The following is a 21,341-nucleotide window of genomic DNA, read 5'->3' on the forward strand; positions in this document are numbered from 1 at the left end:
ACAAGAAAAGCCAGTGATCTGGGGACTGGGATGGGAGGTGGGAGTGGGAAATAGAAAACAGAACAAATAAAAGTGAAATAACAATTGTAAGAAGTCACTCACATTGTCATATCAGAAGAGATTTAAGTAGAATGATAGTGCCATTTTTATTTAATACTTACAACCACATGTTAAGGCTTCACTTAGCCTTAAATTCCAAGACAATTCCTAATAGTTTAAAAGTAGCACTGAAGAATAATTTTTAGAAGCTCATTAACTTGCTACTACTTTGTAAAAACCAAAAAACCTTGGAAAGTCTTATATAATGAACTCATTTAGGCAAAAAGATATATGCATTAAAAAATTCTGCAAGAACATGTGGTTTTCTCTGAGAACTGGAGAGCCTGATGCAGAAAGATGGGAACTTTTCTTTTTTACTTTATATGCTTTTGCACTGTTTAAATTTTATTTTATTTTACAATTAACATGTATATTTTATAATAAAATGCATTAAGAGAAAATGTATAATATGTAAGTATTTTTGAAAGTCAGGCAGAAATTTAGAAATTATAATCTCCTGAGAATATACTGATGATGGATAATACTGTTTAATATTGTACTTCCTATTTATTCTCCTTACTAAAATATGAAAGTATACAGTGAAACGACTAGGACACAATAAAATGAGACATACATCAGTGTGTCCAAAGCAAGAAAAAAACACTCTTATACTTGGGGCTTCCCTGGTGGCGCAGTGGTTGAGTGTCTGCCTGCTGATGCAGGGGACATGGGTTCGTGCCCAGGTCCGGGAAGATCCCACATGCCACGGAGCAGCTGGGCCCATGAGCCATGGCCGCTGAGCCTGCGCATCTGGAGCCTGTGCTCCGCAACGGGAGAGGCCACAACAGTGAGAGGCCCGCATACCACAAAAAAAAAAAAAAAATACTCTTATACTTAAGAAAGAAAAATTTCCAAAAGCTGAAATCGCAAAGATCTATCTACTGATTATCAATGGTCTTTATTATCACTGAATATGTTCAAATTTAGGGTTTGAGGTTTTCCAAAAAAGAGAACTATTATATATTTAGTAGAACCAGGTACATGACAGACTTAAAGACAAACAAACAAAACCTAGTTGCTCATAAGGAATCCTTTATATAATTAAAAAAATGATCTCACTAGAGACATATGTACAGGAGTATTATAGGATTTTATTACAGGTGAATTGGCCATAAAATTATAAACTGTCATTTTTAACCCTCAGTTACTTTTTTTTTTTCCAGTTACTTTTTTTTTTACTGTTGATAGACTTAAGTACAAAACATCTTTAAAAAGTATGGTTTTTGAATGATGGCATATACACCAGGTTAGTAACAACTAACCTTCTAAAAAGTATGTCTGTGTAAAAGCTTCCAAATGAATGCAATTTCAATATCACTTTTAACAGATTCAAGTTATATCTATTCTGGCACTAGTAACAGCATTCTTTGATGGTAGCTCACTATAAGATATTGTATTGGAAATACGTAAATTAAGCAACTGCTTCTTATGATATGCATCATTTTCCTGGTTGGTGTGTTCATCCAGGGATTTCCTTATACAGTTCTTTAGTTCACCAATTCCTTCTCCAGTAACTGCAGAGATGGGGATGATGTGTTGGAACTCCACGGTCCTCTCTGGAATCATGGTTTTTTCAAATAGATGCAAAAAATCTGAAACAAAGAACACAAAACTAGGCTGATTTTCACTGTCTCTGAAAGTAAGTCAAAACTATGCTAGAGGTTTGATTTTTGAACCAGTGAACCAAAAACTAAGCATTTTAAATTTCTTTTTTCCTTCTCTAATAAGGTCTCAGAACCTTTGGTTTTTACTAGTGACAATGGTAAGGTTCTTGGCACATGACAGGTACTTAATAAATATTTGTTGCATGAATATATTTTAAACAAAATTAAGTGTAAGTAAAAGATGAATCACAGAAGATGATTTACTTACAGAAGCAATAAATTTTGTTTTGGGGCGGTTCAATAAAGTAAGAGAACATAGATTTTCTGAAAGAACTTTCCTATAACATAACATCATTTGTGATTTGGGATATTCTAGCTTGCTTCAGCACACAGGTGGCCTTTAATTTTCCTAATGGCTTATCATCACTGGTGCTATGAGCCATACTAAAATTGAAAAGAGTTCAAGGAGTTCAAGTCATCATTTTAGATGAATCCAATCTATCACCCCACAGGGGCTGACAGCCATTATATAACTTTTCGTTCTTCCCTGCCACCAAGGCAACAGAAGTAGGGATGCCATAATGATGGGATGGATCAACACTGACATGAACTGGAAAGGCTGCCTAAAAGAGGTTAGCCAAACAAACACAGAGCTTGGATTCTGAGATTCATTTACCCCCAAGGAAGTCTGAGAGGCTAACTCAGGAATTATCACTGAGGGGACTACATTGTTTTATGATGGTCCAAAATAGCCGCACACTCCTGAATTACCCTCCCTTGTGGTACCTCCTCTGAAAGTTCCCTTTTCTGCAAGACCAGCCAGCAAATAGATCTAATGACCTCATAAAGCAAATGACATTAAGGAATAAAGGTTTATTTATAAATATTCCAGAGAATATTTATATCCCAAAGTAACTTATTAACTCAAGGACAGCCCAATATATAAATTATACGGGCTGTGGGGTAGATTTTGAGAGGGGAGAGAGGATCTTCTGGTGCTGCCTGGTAGTCCTAGTACATTATAATTTAGTTTCCCCAATTTTTATCCCAAGGATAAAAAGAGAGATTAGGTCTATTTAAAAACATGTTAACTACTTACCTTCCACCCTACTTTCCTCATTTGTGCAAAAGGTCCTCTACTAGACTCAGAAAAATGAAAGCGTCATCACTGTACGATAGAGACTGTTCTGCAAAGGTCAATACTCAAAACTATGGAGAATCCCTTTAAACTTCTTTACACATAATGGTCCATTTAGGAACAAATTTCAAACAAATCCTTTTGGAGTAACAGCATCTATTATTCTGTACCACACATACATAGTGACTCAAGTTCTTTTTAGAAGATTAGTACTCTTTGGAGATCTACAGACCTGGCACTGCAAAGATACATACCTCTTTTTAGAACTACTAGCTCTGTTTTAAAATTCATGATGTACTAGGGGAATGAAGTTCTAGAACTGGTGAAATATGTTAACAGACTTCATAGGTAGATGCTGACTATTCTCTTCTGATCCAAATTCCATTAACTCTTTAAGAGCCCACTTTAAGTTTTACTTCTTGATGATGCCTGACATTTTCAGCTCAAATTAATCTTTCTTTCCTTCTGTCTCCTCTAACTTATTGTCCATATCACACATTCTGAAATGGGGTATTATTTTTTACAGTGTTATTTAGAAGTTTCATATGGTATGTGTTCTTTCTTCAAACATACTTTTTTTTTAAGAGTAGCAACTTTCAGTTTTCTTTTCCACTGATTATAGTACCTAGCACTCTCTGCAAATAGCAGGTATTCATTAAATTGGCACTAAATGAATGAATGGGTTTACCTTTAGGATTCTGGAGTTGGTTCATCAGTACATGGAATTTATCTTGGGCATCTGGCAAGTCCATTTTATTAACTGCCAGGAGCGCAGGTTTTGTCTGAAGTTCCTCTCTGTACAACTCCAACTCCTTTAAGCCAAAGAGAAAAACCAAATAATTTTATTAAAATATCTATATAAATGACCTATTTGGTAATGTCTTTCTTTACTTTATAGGCCTGGGTAATCTAGGGCCCATTCTCACCTCTGAAATGCAGTAAGTCCCAATAACCACAAAACTAATTAACAAAGGAAATGCAGAAAATGCTTACTAGTTAAGTCATATGTTAATACATTTTAGCTCATATGACATCCTAGAGACAGTTGTGATTTTGTGCCTAGAGCCAAATACAGATATCTGGACGTCTAGTAAGCACATAAATAAAATTCAGAACTAGATAGTGACAGCTTAATGCTATACCTGTATTATTCTTGGAAAAAGTTAAGTATGCTTAGAAGTAAATCTTTGTGACTATGGATTACGCAGTGGTTTCGTATATCTGACAAAAAGCATGAGCAAAAGAAAAAATAAACAAAGGGGACTTCATTAAAATTTAAAATTCTGTACTTCAAAAGACAACCTAAGGAAAGTGAAAAGACAACTGAAAGAATAGGAGAAAATATTTGCAAATCATATATCTGATAAGGGATTTGTATCTAAATTATAAAGATCTCCTACAACTCAACAATTAGAAGACAACCCATTTTAAAATTGGGCAAAGAATGTGAATAGATATTTCTCCAAAGACATACAAATGCCTAATGAGCACATAAAAAGATGCTCAACATCATTAGTCACATTTCTCAACATCATTTCTCATTAAAGAAATGCAGGGCTTCCCTGGAGGCGCAGTGGTTGAGAGTCCGCCTGCCGATGCAGGGGATGCGGGTTCGTGCTCCGGACCGGGAGGATCCCACATGCCGTGGAGCGGCTGGGCCCGTGAGCCATGGCCGCTGGGCCTGCGTGTCCAGAGCCTGTGCTCCACAACGGGAGAGGCCACAACAGTGAGAGGCCCGCGTACCGCAAAAAAAAAAGAAAAAAAAAAGAACTGCAAATCACAACCACAACCACAATGAAATACCACTTCATCCCTACTAGGAAGGATAAAAGAAAAAGACAATAATGAGTGTTGACATTAAAGTGGAAAAATTGGAAACTTCATACATTGCTAGTAAGATTGTAAAATGGTATAATGCTGCAGTCACTCTGGAAAACAGTTTGGCAGTTCCCCAAAATGTTAAACATAGAATAACCATGTTATCCAGCAACTCCACTCCTAGGTATATACCCAAGAGAAATGAAAACATATCCACACAAAAACCTGCACACAAATGTTCACAGCAGTGTTATCAATAACAGGCAAAAAGTAGCAAATGAAATAGGATATAAAAGTCCTGAAGATAAACAACATCATGTTGTGTTAGAGAGAAATCATTGGCTGGATATAGAATGTATGGGGTGTGGCCGGGGTGGGGGGAGGGAGGAGAACAATAGAGATACAGTGCTTGGTAAGAACCCAACCTTGCCAGACCTCGTAAACCATGTTCATGTTAGACTTAACCTAACAGCAATGGGAGACCATCAAAGTGTTTTAAGCAGGGAACAAACATTTGCTTGGTTCTTTAACAAAGATCACTCTAGCTGTGATATAAAACATGGCCTGGAGAGAACTAAGACTGGAAGCAGGGAGACAAGCTGGAGGGACTTAGAACATTCTAGTAAGAGGGGTTGATGATTATAACAGTGTGGGTGAAGACAAGTAGTTGCATTTCAGAGAAATTTAGGATATAAAACTGTCAGGGCTTGATACAGGTGGTAAGAAAGATAGAATCACTACCACCGAGGTTTCTGGCTTACATATTCAGTAAAGTTCTGGGGGAGGCTGGAGAATTAAAAAAAAAAAAAAAAAAAAAAAAAGGAGTTCAGTTCTATACATATTACGTTTGAGAAGTTAATGGGACATCCAATCAAAGATGTCCAAAAGGCAGCTGATCTAAAACATAGTAAAATATCTGAGTATCAGAGAACCTAAAAAGTAGGCTGAGAAATAGTCTAAGAAGTAGGAATAAAAGTTAAGCAAGATACAGTTTGAGAAGTATGTAACAGGGATTTGGAATCAAGGAAGGTTTTAATGATTACAACAGTTTGAGGAACAGGTAAACATCGCAAAACTGGAGACAGCAAGTTTAGATAATTTTTTAATTAACATCACAGCTTTAAAAAGTAGAGGCAGGGCTTCCCCGGTGGCGCAGTGGTTGAGAGTCTGCCTCCCGATTCAGGGGACACGGGTTCGTGCCCCGGTCCGGGAAGATCCCACATGCCGCAGAGCAGCTGGGCCCGTGAGCCATGGCCGCTGAGCCTGTGCATCCGGAGCCTGTGCTCCGCAACGGGAGAGGCCACAACAGTGAGAGGCCCGCATACCGCAAAAAAAAAAAAAAAAAAGGTAGAGGCAGACTATATATTTATTCGAATTATCATACGTTATCCCATACAGTCCTATGTGCCTACGTATTAGACCAGATATAAAACAGAAAACCTACTTTTGAAAGCAGTAGTATGGTTTCAAAGGCAGTTCTGTACTGAGTTTGGGAAGAAAGCTGAAATCCAGAAACATCAACCTAAAAAAATAAAAAGGGAAAAAGTCTGCTTTTAACATAAGAACAACAGCTATACAATTCTGTTTTGAAATGTTTTACTTGCTCAAGCTAAAAATAATTTCTCAATTTATACTCTACTGGTAATTTAGTAATTCGAAATGAGAGAAACTGATGTTTTAAGATAATTATAATTATTCTGATAAAACCACAATCATTAATGAGAAACTAGTACAGATTAAACAATTTATATCAATACAGACAATCTCATATATAACTGAACACCAGAAATGAAGTAGGAAATTGATCCTATATAATTTAGTAGTATATTGAAAATCTTAATGAATTAAACCTGACAAGTATGGCGAAACTTTAATCTGACATAGGAAACAATGCCACTTCCATCCCCATATTATAAATAAAGATTACTAACTGTATCTGACCCCTATCTAAATAGATTTAGTGGAATAGTATATGATGCTACTTTATCTTTAAATGTTATTATTATAAAAAATTTCTAGGAAAACTAAATTCACTGGTTCTCACATTCATTTAAACATTACATTGATATGCATATGACTTACAACAAAAAGTAGTTGTTTAGTTCTTTCTATATGCTTGAGGAATTTGTGGCCCATTCCTTTGTTCATGTGTGCTCCTTCTATTAAACCAGGAAGATCAGCTACTGATATCTAACACAAAATTAAATGGTATGATAATAAAAAAAAAAATGAAAACCACAATTACATCCAACAATTTTCATGATATTTCAATTATAAACAGTTCTTAATTTGTGATTACCACTGCATCTCTATAAAGTCAGGATACCTTTATAACAAAATAAATGTATTAAGAATCAAAGTCCTTTGTTATCAGAAATTAGTCCCATTTTTTACTTTAACAATCTAGGAATTTTATGGCTTAGTTTAACATTTACTAATCACATAAATTCGCTTTAGAATTCCATAAATTATATTGTTCAGTATGAACTTTTCAAAGAATTTCAATTTTCTAAATTCTTAAAAATATACAAGGATATTAATTCAGAAGACATTGACTTAGTATAGCTCTGTAGTTTTAAGTTTTATTCTATATGTAAATGGTTATTTGGTACCATTGTTTCTTTATTGTTCATATTCTACCAGAACTATTAACCACTCTTAAAAAGTAAGGGAAATAGTGTTACTATACTCCTTTTGGAGGTTATAAGAGTTACTAACCATTATTCTACTCTTGTGGTTTTCAAACCTCACTGCACATCATAATTATCTAAGAAACTTTTCTAAACTACAGATGCTCAAGCCCTATCCCCAAGGGGTTTGGTTTCAAATCACTGGGGCCCAAGCTTCATTTATCATTGTTGTTCTTAAGCTACCCAGATGATTCTGATGTACAGTAAGGGATGAGAAACACTGCTCTACACATACTGCCTGTGTGGTTAAAAATTTCAGTTTTCAAGAAAGTTGGAGCTATGTGACAAAGCAATGTACATGTAGGTCTCATGTCCTGAAATTCTCTTCAGAGGTTTTCTACTGATTTCCCTTAAAAATTACCAATAATATTGTCTTTTCCTCTAAATATTGTTCTCTAAATTCATATTATCCTGTACTTATAATTTTAATTATTATTTAACATTCTATATAATTGTCGAAGTTTTAAAAAATTTTTACTCTTATACCACTATTATAAATATACATCTTCTATGTCTTTTGAATTATGTCAATGGATTATATGAAAGTATACTGATACATCATCACTTTAAGCCCATACTTTACATTAGGGTTCACCCTTGGTTTTACACATTCCATGGGTTTTGACAAATGTATGACATGTATCTAGTATCATACAGAATAGTTTCTCTGCCCTAAAAATCCTGTGTGCTGCTTGTTCAACCTTTCTTTCCTCCTAATCCTTGGCAACCGTTGACCTTTCTGCTATTTCCATAGTATTGCCTTTTTCCAGAATGACATATAGTTGAAATCATACAGTATGTAGCCTTTACAGATTGGCTTCTTTCACTTAGTAATACACATTGGAGGTTCCTTTGTGTCCTTTCATGCCTTGATGGCTCATTTCTTTTTAGTGTGAATGACATTCCATTATTGAGATGTACACAGTTTATTTATCCATTCACCTACTGAAGGACATCTTGGTTGTTTCCAAGTTTTGGCAATTATGAACAAAGCTGCTGCAAACATCCGTGTGCGGCTTTTGAGTGGACATAAGTTTTCAGTTTATTTGGGTAAATACCAAGGGATGCACCTGCTGATCATACATTAAACATTTTTAAAATTTTGTTACTTTCCTTTTTAATTTGTTTTTATTCTAATTATTCAAAAGTTCTTCCGTAGCAGGGAAAAATAAATTTTAATAGCTAGTTAAGACGAGGATCCCATTCAATTAAAAAAAAATTTTTTTTAAACAGTAAGTTGGAGTAAAATTACATCCATGAACTTTAGAAAATGTTTTTAGGAAATGAAAATCAATAATCAAATATGGCAGTAAAATATGGACTTGCAATGAGGACAAACTGATTAAGGCAATTAAGATACAATAAATGTTGTAACGACAAACTAGACCCAAACTTTAGAAGAAGAAGAAATTATATTCTAATACAATATTTTTACTCTGATTGTGGTCAGCAGAATTGATTTGATCATGGTTTCACTTATCAAAAACAAAATCCTGCTACTGCTTCCCCCTAACACCACAGAAACTCCCAAATATTATAAAATCTAAGCACTAAGGCAAGTACTTTCATTACTAACCAAGTGTCTTATTTTAAAAATACCCACCTGTTTGAAATCATTATACATAATTTTTCCGAGTTCAGGCTTTAATGTTGTAACTAAAAGAAAAACAATAATAAATTGAGGCTAGAATACAGGTTTATACTCTCAAAATTGTCTTAGCGTCATGTATAAAATAAATAATATTTCGTTTCTGTGAACAACCTAATTCAGATTATGTTCTCATTTGTTGAAATTAAAGGTATAATTATCTTTGCTATTTATCATATACTTGGAAAAGGACAAAATATAGATTTTTATAATCTTCGAAAGCACAGGTGTAATTTAATTAGTGGGCCTCAAAGTCCCTGTCTCAAACTTTAAGGAGCATGGTAAAGGTGCTGAGGGTGGGGGCAGAATTTAGGTTTCTATCACTTGGGCTGTGGGTGAAATCTCTCTATGGTCCTTTCTCATTTAGTTATCCTCACGCTTCATCAATCCTGCCCTAGCCTCCTTCCTAGGACTTTTTGCTTTTCGTCTTCTTTCCTTCTCAAGAATCCCCTGTATTGTAACAATAAATATTGGCCATGTGATTTATAGCAGTTAGTACAAAATTAACTCTACTTTATCAATTTTAGAATGGTTTAATTTTATTTTCCATGTTAATGTCATTCTGTGCCATTTTGTTTAATGATGGTAAAGATCCTATCATATTCATTCACTACTCTTAGTCTAAGCTTCCATTATATCTCATCCAGCTACTGCAATAGCCAGTTCTACTAACTGTTCTTTCCAGATCCATTTATGTCCCACACCAATCCATGTTCTACATTACACGCCAATAGATCTTTTTTGAAAAGCATATCTAATCACTGTTTTCCCTTGTTAAAAAGCTATCAACTGCTCTTAAGCCACAGAGATCAAATACAGACTATATGGCCTATATCACAGGTCTCCACCTGCATCTCTAGCCTCATCTTGATTCCCTCTTCCCCTTACTACATGTTCTCTAGACAAACAAATCTACTCCCTGCCACCACAGAGTCTTTGTGTACATGCTATTTCCTTTGACTGAAAGACTCTCACCTCCATTGTCTGTCACCAATTAACTCATATTTATTGCTCATATCTCAGCCCCACCATCACACTTCCCCAAAGAAATCTAAAGCAGTCACCTACACTCTTTCATAGAACCATATTATATTCTCTTATATTCATTAGTGAGATATGTGCCTTCCCCCACTTGTCTGTAAGTTCAATAAAAATCAAAACAAAAGAAGTATTCACTTCTGCTTACCAGCCTTTGTAACTCCAGAATTTATTGTTATTGATAGTTCCTAGAAATAATTATTTGCTAAATGAATGAAAGAATTGATCTCTGCCTTCGTAGCATTTATCACAGTGTTTGATAAAGGGTAGGTGCTCATAAAATTGTTAACTAAACTGAATAATGATTATACAATAGACAAATAAATGCAACAAAGTGTCTAATTAGCAGTACTAGGAACTTTGCTGAGAGCTATAAAGGTTTCAAAGATTAATGGGAAATACATGTACTCTGTCTGCCAAGAGTTTTCAAACTAAGGTTACCCCAGTTATCATTTTTTTCACATTCAAAGAAAGATTAGTCTTTAAAAATTTGCCTCTACACATTAAAAAAACAAAGCAAATTATACTTACATGCATAATCTGCAATTGCAGGTTTTGCATGAGAAATCTTACTTAGCAAAGAGGATTTTCCAGCATTTGGGAATCTGAAACAAGAAAATAAATTTATACATTACAACAAATATCAGCATTATAAATACTTGCTTATCTCTGAATTCCTAACATTTCAAGATGCAGACTTCTTGAATATTGCTGGGATTAAAAGTAGACTATAAATTTAAAATAATCTTGAAAAACTTGAGGAACAAAATATACTTATAGAAAAGGTAAAGATAAATTTATGGTGAACACTAAGGATGTTTCAGTATTGACAGTAAATCAAATAATGTTAAAAAAAAACAGCTTGTAAATCATAAAAAAACATAAAGAAACTAATAAAAATACCTGCAATTCACTATCTCTAGCCAAATACTGACAAAATATTTCATATATTGTTTTTTGTATTTTTTAAAACAAACATTTTATATGGACATTTCACTAGCAAAGTAATGAATCCTATTTAGCCATCACCTAGCTTAAACAAATATTAATACATTCTTAATAATTTTTGTAAAGTTGGTTTCTTTAAACAGAGACCCAAATAAGGTCTGCATATTACAGTTGGTTGATGTGCCTTTTAAATTTCTTTTGGTACAGGCTCCCTCTCCAGGTTTTTCCCCTTTGCAATTTTATTTTTAAAGAAACTGGGCCATTTGTCCTGTAGCTTCTTTGCCATAGTCTGGATTTTTCTGCTGATGCCCATGATGTCAGTTAACATGCTCCTATAAATTGGTAGATATGAAGCCTTGATCAGATTCAGCTTTGATTCCTTTTTTTGCTGAAAGACTATTCACAGCTGGTCGGCCTCCTTTTAAACTGAATTATATAAGGTGAATGCAGTTCAAGGGTGTAGTGCAATTTACTTAACTAATTTCTTATTGTTAGGCATTTAGGTGGTCTCAAATTTTTTACTGTTATAAATAACTCTGCAAAAAATACGCATACAGCTAGAAAGACATACACCAATGTTAAGTCACCTTAACATCAAATGGTGCGATTTTAACATTCAACTCTTTTTTTTCTTTCTGCAAATGAGCACTAATTATTTGTCAAGCTTTTTTTTTTTTTTGCAGTATGCGGGCCTCTCACTGTTGTGGCCTCTCCCGTTGAGTGCTCCAGAAGCGCAGGCTCAGCGGCCACGGCTCACGGGCCCAGCCGCTCCGTGGCATGTGGGATCTTCCCGGACTGGGGCACAAACCCGTGTCCCCTGCATTAGCAGGCAGACTCTCAACCACTGCGCCACCAGGGAAGCCCTGTCAAGCTTTTTTAAAAAAACTTTAAACGCTGAAGTGAACCTTTACATATACCTTTAATTTCTTTCTTGAGGTAAATTTCTAGATAAGGAAATACTAGATTAAACTACACGACTGTTTTAAAGGCCTTGATTTTATTGCTAAATATCCCTCAAGAAAGGCCCACAATGGATGAAAGAAAGTACTAGGAATGGGAGCCACTTAAGAGATGATTTCCTAAATTTCATTCAGATATTTTCATTAAATTTATTCAACCAATGGGAATGTAAATTGGTGCAGCCACTATGGAAAACAGTATGGAGGTTCCTCAAAAAATTAAAAATAGAACTACCATATGATCCAGCAATTACACTTCTGGATGTTTATCCAAAAAAAATAAAAAAAGACACTAACTCAAAAAGATATATGCACCTCATGTTTACTGCAGCATTATTTACAACAACCAAGATGTGAAAGCAATCTAAGTGTCCATCAATGGATGAATGCATACAGAAAATATGCGTGTGTGTGTGTGTGTGTGTGTGTGTGTGTGTGTGTGTGTGTGTCAGCGGTGGGGGGAGAGGGTTACAAAGTGGGCAAAGGTGGTGAAAAGATAAAAAAAAAATCCAGTTGTGGGGAATTTCCTGGCAGGCCAATGGCTAGGAGTTTGCACTTCCACTGCTGAGGGCTTGGGTTCGATCCCTGTTTGGGGAACTAAGATCCCGCAAGCCACATTGTGTGGCCAAAAAAAAAAAAAAAAAAAAATCTAGTTGTAAAAAAAATATCATGGGGATATAATGTACAGCATGGTGATTATAGTTAATAATACAATATTGTAGGTCTTCCCTGGTGGCACAGTGGTTGAGAGTCCGCCTGCCGATTCAGGGGACACGGGTTCATGCCCCGGTCCGGGAAGATCCCACATGCCGCGGAGCGGCTGGGCCCGTGAGCCATGGCCGCTGAGCCTGCGCGTCCAGAGCCTGTGTTCCGCAACGGGAGAGGCCACAACAGTGAGAGGCCCGTGTACTGGAAAAAAATAATAATAATAATATAATATTGTATATTTTAAAGTTGCTAAGACAGTAAATCTTAAAAGTTCTCATCACAAGAAAAAAAATTTGTAACTATACATGGTGTCAGATGTTAACTAGATTTATGGTGGTGATCATTCTGCAACATATACAAATGTCAAATCATTACACTGTACACCTGAAACTTATATAATGTTATATGTCAATTATATCTCAATTTAAAAAAATTATCCAACAAATATTTATTGAGCACTGCCTTGGGCCAGGCAATATACTAGGCAGGAGAAATATAGCAATCAATAAGACAGACGTGATCCCTGTCTTCACAGTTTTCATTCAAATCAAGATTTTTCAAAACTCTGCCACATTTTCATTTGGAATAATGGTGCAATATTTTACAAATATTAATTTGGAATTCTATAAAAATGTATATGCTCTTAATGGAGATCTTTAAACAATTTTTCTCATTAAAATATTTCTATAATAAAATTTAGAATAAAACTATGTGAGATTTCTTAATGACTCGTTTCCCCTAGAAATACAGTATTTTCTTATATCCTGTTACACTTAGGCTCTTGTAATTTTTTGAAAAGCAAATTGCAATCATTTTTGCCATGATTATCATTAGTTGGACTTGCTTATTTCTTTCTAATATCCTCATATTTTCATAACAATGATTAAACACAGAAAAATGCAAGCAACTATTTCCAAAGATATCAAAATATAAGAAGAAAAAGGAAGCTACCAGGTGAAAAACAGATACCTGAGATTTTTATTGACAAGTACCTAACGAAAATTTTAGAGGCTGAAATCCAACCTATGCAAAGACCAGATTTGAAAACAGCAGTACAAGTGTATTAGTTATATGATATCTTTCTTCTAATGTTCAGTTCATTCCTGAAACCGGCTAAAAGGACATCTGCTTATGCTGGTATTCACATTAGCAACTTTTTAAGAATAGTTACCTAATTTAAAAGCAGTAGCATACATGTTAAACATTGTGCTCTAGAATCATGATGCTTGCTATTGACTAATATCAAGTCCACTTCTGAAAAGCTTAGTGTATCACTATATGTGGTCTCCAATAAGTTGGCAATGATGATGATACCAGCTACCATTCATTCATTGAGCATTCATAAATCCAAGGCATGTATTATGCTGCAAATGCAATATCTTACTCAGCAATAACATTTTAAGGTGAGAACTACTGCCATCCACTATTAAAGATGAGAAAAAAAAAAAAAAAGGCTTTAGAGAGACTGTATCCAAAACCATCCAGCCAGCCTCCAGAGGATTTGAGATTCTAACCCAAACAGTCTCACTTGAGTCTGCCATCGCCATCCCACTTCTATTCACTACTCAGCCTTGCTATGTTCTTCTTAGGCTGTAAAGGTGTCTCTATGGAACCTGAAACACATTTTCCTACAAAATAAGAAAGTGAATGGCTGGATTCTCAGTCTTATCCACAAAACCCTATTAAGTCCATAATGTTCCTAAAAATATATATTATTACAGAACCTATGACTCATAACCCTCATAACTATGTTTCATTGAAAATATTAAATGTGAATGGCAAGCTTAAATGCCAGGATCACATCTTTCTCTGTTACAATTTCAGCAGGAATGAGGCCTCTGTGAACTCTAAGCCACTGCTAGTAAGACCTAAACAGGCATGGAAAGAGGTGAGGGATTCAGAGTGAAGAGTGTGGTAAAGAAGCAGTGAGATGCGGGAAGAGGAAGATGAAAGAGCTTAGAAAGAAGCTATGGAAAAGCAAGGCATGGAACTGGCAGCTGGAGTAGAGCGGCCGTTTCCCCTCCCTTTTCCCAAGGCCTTCCATCTGACTATTGTGTAATGCTATAGTGGGACTTGGGAGAGGAAGACAGAGAGGGAGAGGAGACATGCAAAGCTGAAGTTTTCCCTTCCTTTATCTACTTTCTATCTTGCTATTTATCTCCCTCCATTTATGTGCCAGCACTGCAAACCCTATAGCTAAGTAGCATTGTTTGATGAAAGAATGGAGGCTGGTGGAAGAGGAGAACATTGGAAGGTGTGCAGCACTGAGAATGGACAGCTCCTAAACAGAGAGTGAAGGATAGGGAAACGGTCATAGCAAGATCCAGCTTAGTGCTCAATAGTGTGTAAAGTTGATGGTTGAGATCATCTGTACCGGCCTTTAGCCATCTGATTAATGATACTTCAATACCTCTATTAAGACTTGTAAGAATATCTTGGTCATTTTTCCCCTACTTTTTATTTCCTTCCATACACTTTTTAATATGTGGCTTGTTTGGATTTCTAATTTTATTCTTTAATAGTTGGTAACATTCTTTTGTATTTGATTGACTTTTCTGTGTTTATTTATTTTCTAACATTTCCACTGCCCTATTCAATTGCTATGATCTTCGACAAATGAATAGTGACTATGAAACTCTATGTTGGCAATATTAGCAGCATATTCTTTTTTTTTTTAAGCAGCATTTTCTTAAAGTACACAAACAATACACAAATTCCATGAACTAGAAATAATGCTAGCCCCAAATTAACATTTATATTTACTTCCTATTCATGAACTATCTCTCTGAAAGTATAAAAATAAAAATATGAATGATACTTACCCTACCAAGCCTATATCAGCTATAAGTTTTAGATCAAGGTGAATTACTCGTTTCTGGCCTTTCAATGGTAAGAAATTTGTAAGTAATTTACCACCAAGACCTCCTTCAGCTACCAAAATTCTGTCTTTCTCTTTATTGAGTTCTCCTTAAAAAGAGAGATAAAGATACTTAAAGCAAAGATTAGTAAGTGGAGCTAATCACTAACGACATTTTTCTTTCAGAAACAGATGCCAGGAAATTCCAGTTTACAAATCTAAAGGGCTAAACGATAGCATCAAGTTTCTATTAAAAATCTGACTCCAAGAAAACACTTTTGCAAGTGGTTGAAAAAAATGCTAGTTATTTGTTTTAAAACCCAGTAAATACTCTTACATCTTTAAAATAATTTTAAATCTAGCAGCTAATTCTGAACTGTTATATAATGTTTTTAAAAGCTGTTTTATAAACTAGCAGCTAAAATACTTAATGTTTAAAAAAAATCCTGAAACTTAAGAGGTGCTATTCCCCACAGATCTCAATTTTAGAAAACGTGCACATTTTTCACAACCTTAGAATCTACAATACACTTACCTATAATTTTACCATTTTCATCAGTTATTGAAATACCCAAAGGTACAGGAATTTCACAGTCTTTTCCTTTGGAGCCTTTCAGTGCACTAACTCTATAAAAAAATAGAGCTAAATTAACATAAAGAAAATCTGCTAGATTAAATGGTTGATGTTTCAAGCAAATACAATGGTATACAAAGAAGACTAGCAACCAATTCTTATAATGCAGATGTTAAATGGCCAAATAATGGAGAAAAAACAAAATTATCCCTATTTATTTATTTGCATTTTAGACTACTGTATCTCAATAAAAATAATATTAAGTAATGATTTAAGTTACTAAGCTAACTACCAAAAGTCATTTTAACTCATAATGAACTAAAATATTGTACGTTTGAAAGGAAGAGATCATTGCAACATGAATAAACTAGAAAAAAAATGGAAAATCCAGTGAATAACAAGGCTTTTTAAAAAATGACCTGAAATGAGAGTACTTTAATTATAGGAGGCTCATATGGCGATTCTTAAACTGCTCAAGAGAGGATAAAGTGGTACAAGCTTCTAACTAGTAATTCCACTTCTGGGAATTTATCCTAAAAAAAAAAAAATTGAACCACCATGTAAACTATTATATACACAAGGATGTGTACTGCATTGTGACAATAACAGTAAAAAAAAACACAATACCTAAATAGATGAATGACAAAATAATTTATGTTATTTCCAATATATCTTTCCTGTAATGCTTTTTCCTCCCCTTCATCCAATTGGCTCCTATTGATCCTTTAGATTTAAGCCTCTACATTCTAAAAATTCCAACACACAATCGCAGTAACTGTTCTATTTAAATCTTTCTTAACATTTAAACGTTATACACCATCTTTAGCATACCACTTATCTAAACACAGAATAAGGTTGGAATCACAGCAACCTTAATTTTCAAAAGAAATTATAAAATGATGAAAAATTTTACTTTAGGATATAAACTGTAGTTATTTTCTACCGGTAACATCAAAATAATAAAACAACATTCTGATCTTAAAGCTTTGATTACTGAATTCTAATATAGGGCTCTCAAAATTTGCCCTGTAAAGACTATTCATAAACAAAAATGCTCAAAAGAAATGTAAGGGGTTTCTCTAAGGATTCCTTTACCAGCAGAGGATGCTACTAGATATTTGGGGCAGGATAATTTGTTGTTGTTGTTGGGGGCATTCCTCACCCTGTGTTACAGGGTGTTTAGCCTATATCCAGGCTCTATCCTTTGCTTACACTCATCCCCCAAGCAAGTGACACATTCCATCCTCTACGACTGTGACAAAAAAATATACCCAAACACTTCCTTGGGAAGGGGAAAGAAAAAAGGAACAGAAAGCCTAACTTTTATACCAACACCTCCTAAGGAACAACAGAATGACAGAGGCCTGAGGAACCACAGACTGCATTTTGATGGAAGCTTTAAGAATTTTTTTTCTTCGTTTTCTTTACAATGAAAGAAAAAATTCTTCTCATATTTTGAGGCCAACATAATATGTTCCACAGAAAATAGCAAACATTAACAAAAAACAAAGGGAAGATTTTGCTGTCAGAGAGAAAATCAAAACAGAGTCAAAAGGAAAACATTCAAGAGATGTAGCAGCAAACAGGCTCTAAATTTTAAGTACTGCCTACAAGATGCTGGCAGAACTATGGGTGGCAGTGGGGTGGAGTAGCCAGTTAAGATTCTAGAAAGTTTCCTAAAGACTGTCAAAGATAATTTTAGAAGAAAACAGTGGAGATTCAGATCATTTTCTGGTTCTACAAAGGAAGTATAAAAGAATATAAACAGACACTGGGAGAAGAAAAGGATAAAAAGTTTAAAAACGTCAAAACATTCCATAGTACCTATCTTTTATATTTACTAGAGACAAAAATAGTAGATTTTTGCTCAGTTACAAATCCAGGATATTATTTACTTCAAATTACCAATTAAATTTTTATCTCAACTTTTTTTTCTTCTTCCGGGGGCAATTAATTTCATACAAAACCATTCAGTTAAATACTTACCGACTGTTTGCTCCTTCTCCAGCCACAAACCGTTTCTGAGGATATTTATCTTTAAGTTGTTTTAAAGTCATTTTGTTATGGGCTACAACCCAGACGTCACCACCTTTTCCACCTTCTCCCCCTAAGCGAGGGTAGCCCATTCCACCACTTCCTCCCTTGGTGAAGAGTCTCAGGTTATCAATGAAGTCTCCATACTTAAAAAGAGAAAGAGGACATTTGTATACCACATGTGCTTACCAATTTTGAATTCCTTTCTAGTTCTTTGTTGCCACTAAAACTCCTAAAAAAAAAAAAATGGCTTTCCGTATGCCACATTTATTGTCTTTTCTTAGTTTACCTCCTGTCTGACCTCACTTTCCCATTAGATTAATTCTCTTAAGACCCTGTTTTTCACATTCAATTGTTGTCCTTCCAATCCTGAAGGTCTCTGACACTGGCCCACTTTTCATTCTAGACTTTCTCCCCTGGGTGATCTCAGTTTGTACCAGTAACTATCACCTAGGTGAGATATTCTCTATCCCAGTTAGTTGAACATCTCCACCAGACGTGAGCTTAATAGTCTAAAGCAACTGAGAACGAGATCAGTATTTAACTTATATTTGAAACCCCTCAAATATATAACTTCTTAGGTATTGAAAGGATAATAGTCACCTAAATACATGTTATATAACAAAACCAAACTTTTCCCTAGGTAAATTCTGTTCCTCCAATGTTCTCACAAATAATGAAACGATAGTTTATCTACTCACTGAGACCACACATGGGGATCTTAGACTATACCTGCTTCTCTTCCCGAAGCCCTACTATCTTTCCTTTTTTGGCACAACTAACTACCCTAGTATCTTGATCATTACATTAGCTCCTAACTGGTCTTTCAATGTCTAGTCATTCCTTCCTCAACACATCCTCTGTCTCACTGCCTGAGCGATTTTTCTGACAATGGATCTGATCTCTCAACATGTTTCTCCCTTACTCAAAAACCATTCATGGTTTTTTGCTGTTTATGAAATAAAGTCTAAAATTCTCAATGCTATATTCAAATCTCTTAACCTACCCTTCACATTTCATTTCCATTCATTCAACCCCTCCTATATCCTCTTCCTCTCTTTGCTCTATGCTACACAATATACTGTCACTTCTCCATGGCATTCTGCTCAGGCTTTTTCATCTACTTACAATGTCATTTGTTCTTTTCTATCATAAACCCACCTGAATGTCATATTTTCCGATGTCTTTCTTAATTCCTTTAACCAACACTTACCATTGATTTTCCTGGGCTCTCAGTAATTGGATTATATCGCTATTATTAGATCTCTAGAAATCATACACTGTATTTAGGGTTTATTTCTGTTTCCCTCACTAAATCAAGAACTTCTTGCAGGTAAGATCCTATGTCTTAACCCCCTGGGCTGTCAAAATTCCTCACAAAGTAATTTCTTAAATTCATAATCTTTAATCATTTAGGATAGTTTTAAGTATCGAAAACATCTGGGAACTTTTTTCAAAAATGCATACACTCCACTGACCATTCTGATACTCTGGAGGAGGGGATGAGAATAGGGTAAGCCAGCACATTTATCAAAAGCTCCTTTGCTGATTCTGATAAATCTGTCTAGACTTGAGATTGCAGTGGATAGTTACACAGCAAAGATTCAAAGCGAGTATGCAAATATAATCACGAAACAGAGTATTGTAAGGGTGGAAGGAATATACAAAACATGAACTTAAGGGCTAGCCAGAGTATTTTTCTCTGGAGGCTGACGAACTTATGCTTTGGCTGGGTAGAGCTAGATCAGAAATGCATCACAAGTAAGTGAAGAGGTAGATTCCCCTTGCAAACAACATTGACTGGAAGTGAGTGTTATGGCAGTAAAGTTACACAGCTAGCATTTAAAAACGTATCCAGCAAAAAATGCAGTAGTTCATTTTTTTAGCTTACAGATTAGTTATCCTGTATGCCCAAGTACTATCCTTCACAAGTCTCTCTTCTTCTGACCACCTATTTTCTGGAAAATAGAGGGTTGAATAAAGTAAAACTTTACTAACCATGGTATTACTAACCATGCCTTTCCTCCGACAAAAAGAAACCTCCTGTTTTTGAAGTTCCTTTCAATATGTGACACATTTTTTACTGCTCTAGATTTATCAGGTTCATAGATTTAGAACTCAAACTTAAAAGTAATATCTCAATCTCGTCCTTAGTAATAAGGTAATGACCAAACCTGATGACGGCAGGTTTCAAAAAACATTGCTAGTAAGGATCTTAAAGAGGTTTTTATATTTGAAAAGCAACTGTAAATTTTTTACAGAAACGATTCTAAAACCCGCACTGCACAAAAGCTGACCTAGTTTCTTGCAAGAAGGCAAGTCAGTTACCTATTTTCGTTTACTGATGAAAAGTTGTCTTTAGAAAGCTCTTAATAACAATGCACTCAACGAAAAAATATGTAAAAACAAGTTATGGATATTATTATTTAAAAGGAGGAAAATACACTATTTGAGCCAAAAGAAAAAGTCAAACCTACACTTCACATACACCGTATTGCATGTATAAACAGCAGGCAGTTACCCCAGCTCTTCATCCCACGTGCGCACAATTCCCTTGAAAAATCTCAAACCCTGTTCCAAACAACCGTCCTAACCATGCCCGGTAGACTAGACACGCCCTTCTCACCCCTTACAGGCCAAGCCCGACTCCCTGAGGGGCGAAAAGGAGAGGACTATGGTAGAAAAGAAGCAGGAAAGAGGCCCCCAGGAAGAAAACAGTGGGGAGGGATGGAGGCGAAGGAGAACCAGAGCCCTCAGGTGGGGCTAGAGGCACCAGGTGTCGGACATCAGGCTGAGGGGCACCAATCACGGACCTTTCTGAGCAACACCCGACTGCAGATCACCATGCCCGCGACGGTCGAGAATTCACTCCCGCGGAAGCTGTTCGCACCGAAGTGCGGCGCGCTCTTCTAACGTCACCACCACCCGCCGCTGCTATTTTGTATCCGCACGCTGCCGCAGGTTAGCCTCAGCGGCCGTAAGGCGCGCGCGCTCACGGAAACGTGCGCATGCGTTTTGCTGTGCCCCACGGGAAGGGGAAGGTGGTGTGTGTTAAGAAGCAAGCGGAGTGAAACGCTGAGGGAATGTTGAGCGGCAATGTGACAGGGGACAGTCAGGTGCGGAATAGGTGCCTCAGGAATATTCTGAATAGGATGGCACTGGAGACTCTACTGCCTTGGAGGAGTTTTTATGCTAATTAAGGAAACCACAAGATACCTCAATCTTT

The 21,341-nt window shown here is 35.7% G+C and overlaps 1 protein-coding gene across 4 annotated transcripts; it reads right to left on the bottom strand.

Annotated features, from left to right (window-relative positions):
• Positions 1-1,174: 1,174 nt before the first annotated feature.
• On the bottom strand, positions 1,175-21,002 carry GTPBP10 (GTP binding protein 10). 4 transcript variants are annotated; one of them, XM_060020571.1, is made up of 10 exons: positions 20,929-21,002; positions 18,068-18,261; positions 16,043-16,134; positions 15,473-15,617; positions 10,567-10,640; positions 8,953-9,005; positions 6,742-6,849; positions 6,104-6,181; positions 3,530-3,653; positions 1,175-1,691 (listed from the first exon to the last, which is right to left on the bottom strand). In XM_060020571.1, exons 1-10 carry the CDS (start codon positions 20,959-20,961, stop codon positions 1,429-1,431), a joined length of 1,164 nt encoding a protein of 387 aa, XP_059876554.1. In that variant the 5' UTR covers positions 20,962-21,002; the 3' UTR covers positions 1,175-1,428. The 4 variants fall into 4 exon arrangements, with proteins under 4 accessions (XP_059876554.1, XP_059876557.1, XP_059876556.1 ...); XM_060020574.1 differs by lacking the exon at positions 20,929-21,002 and adding an exon at positions 20,637-20,843; XM_060020573.1 differs by lacking the exon at positions 20,929-21,002 and adding an exon at positions 20,593-20,843.
• Positions 21,003-21,341: the final 339 nt, after the last annotated feature.

This window comes from Delphinus delphis, chromosome 9 (assembly GCF_949987515.2).
Source record: "Delphinus delphis chromosome 9, mDelDel1.2, whole genome shotgun sequence".
Lineage (NCBI taxonomy): Eukaryota > Metazoa > Chordata > Mammalia > Artiodactyla > Delphinidae > Delphinus > Delphinus delphis.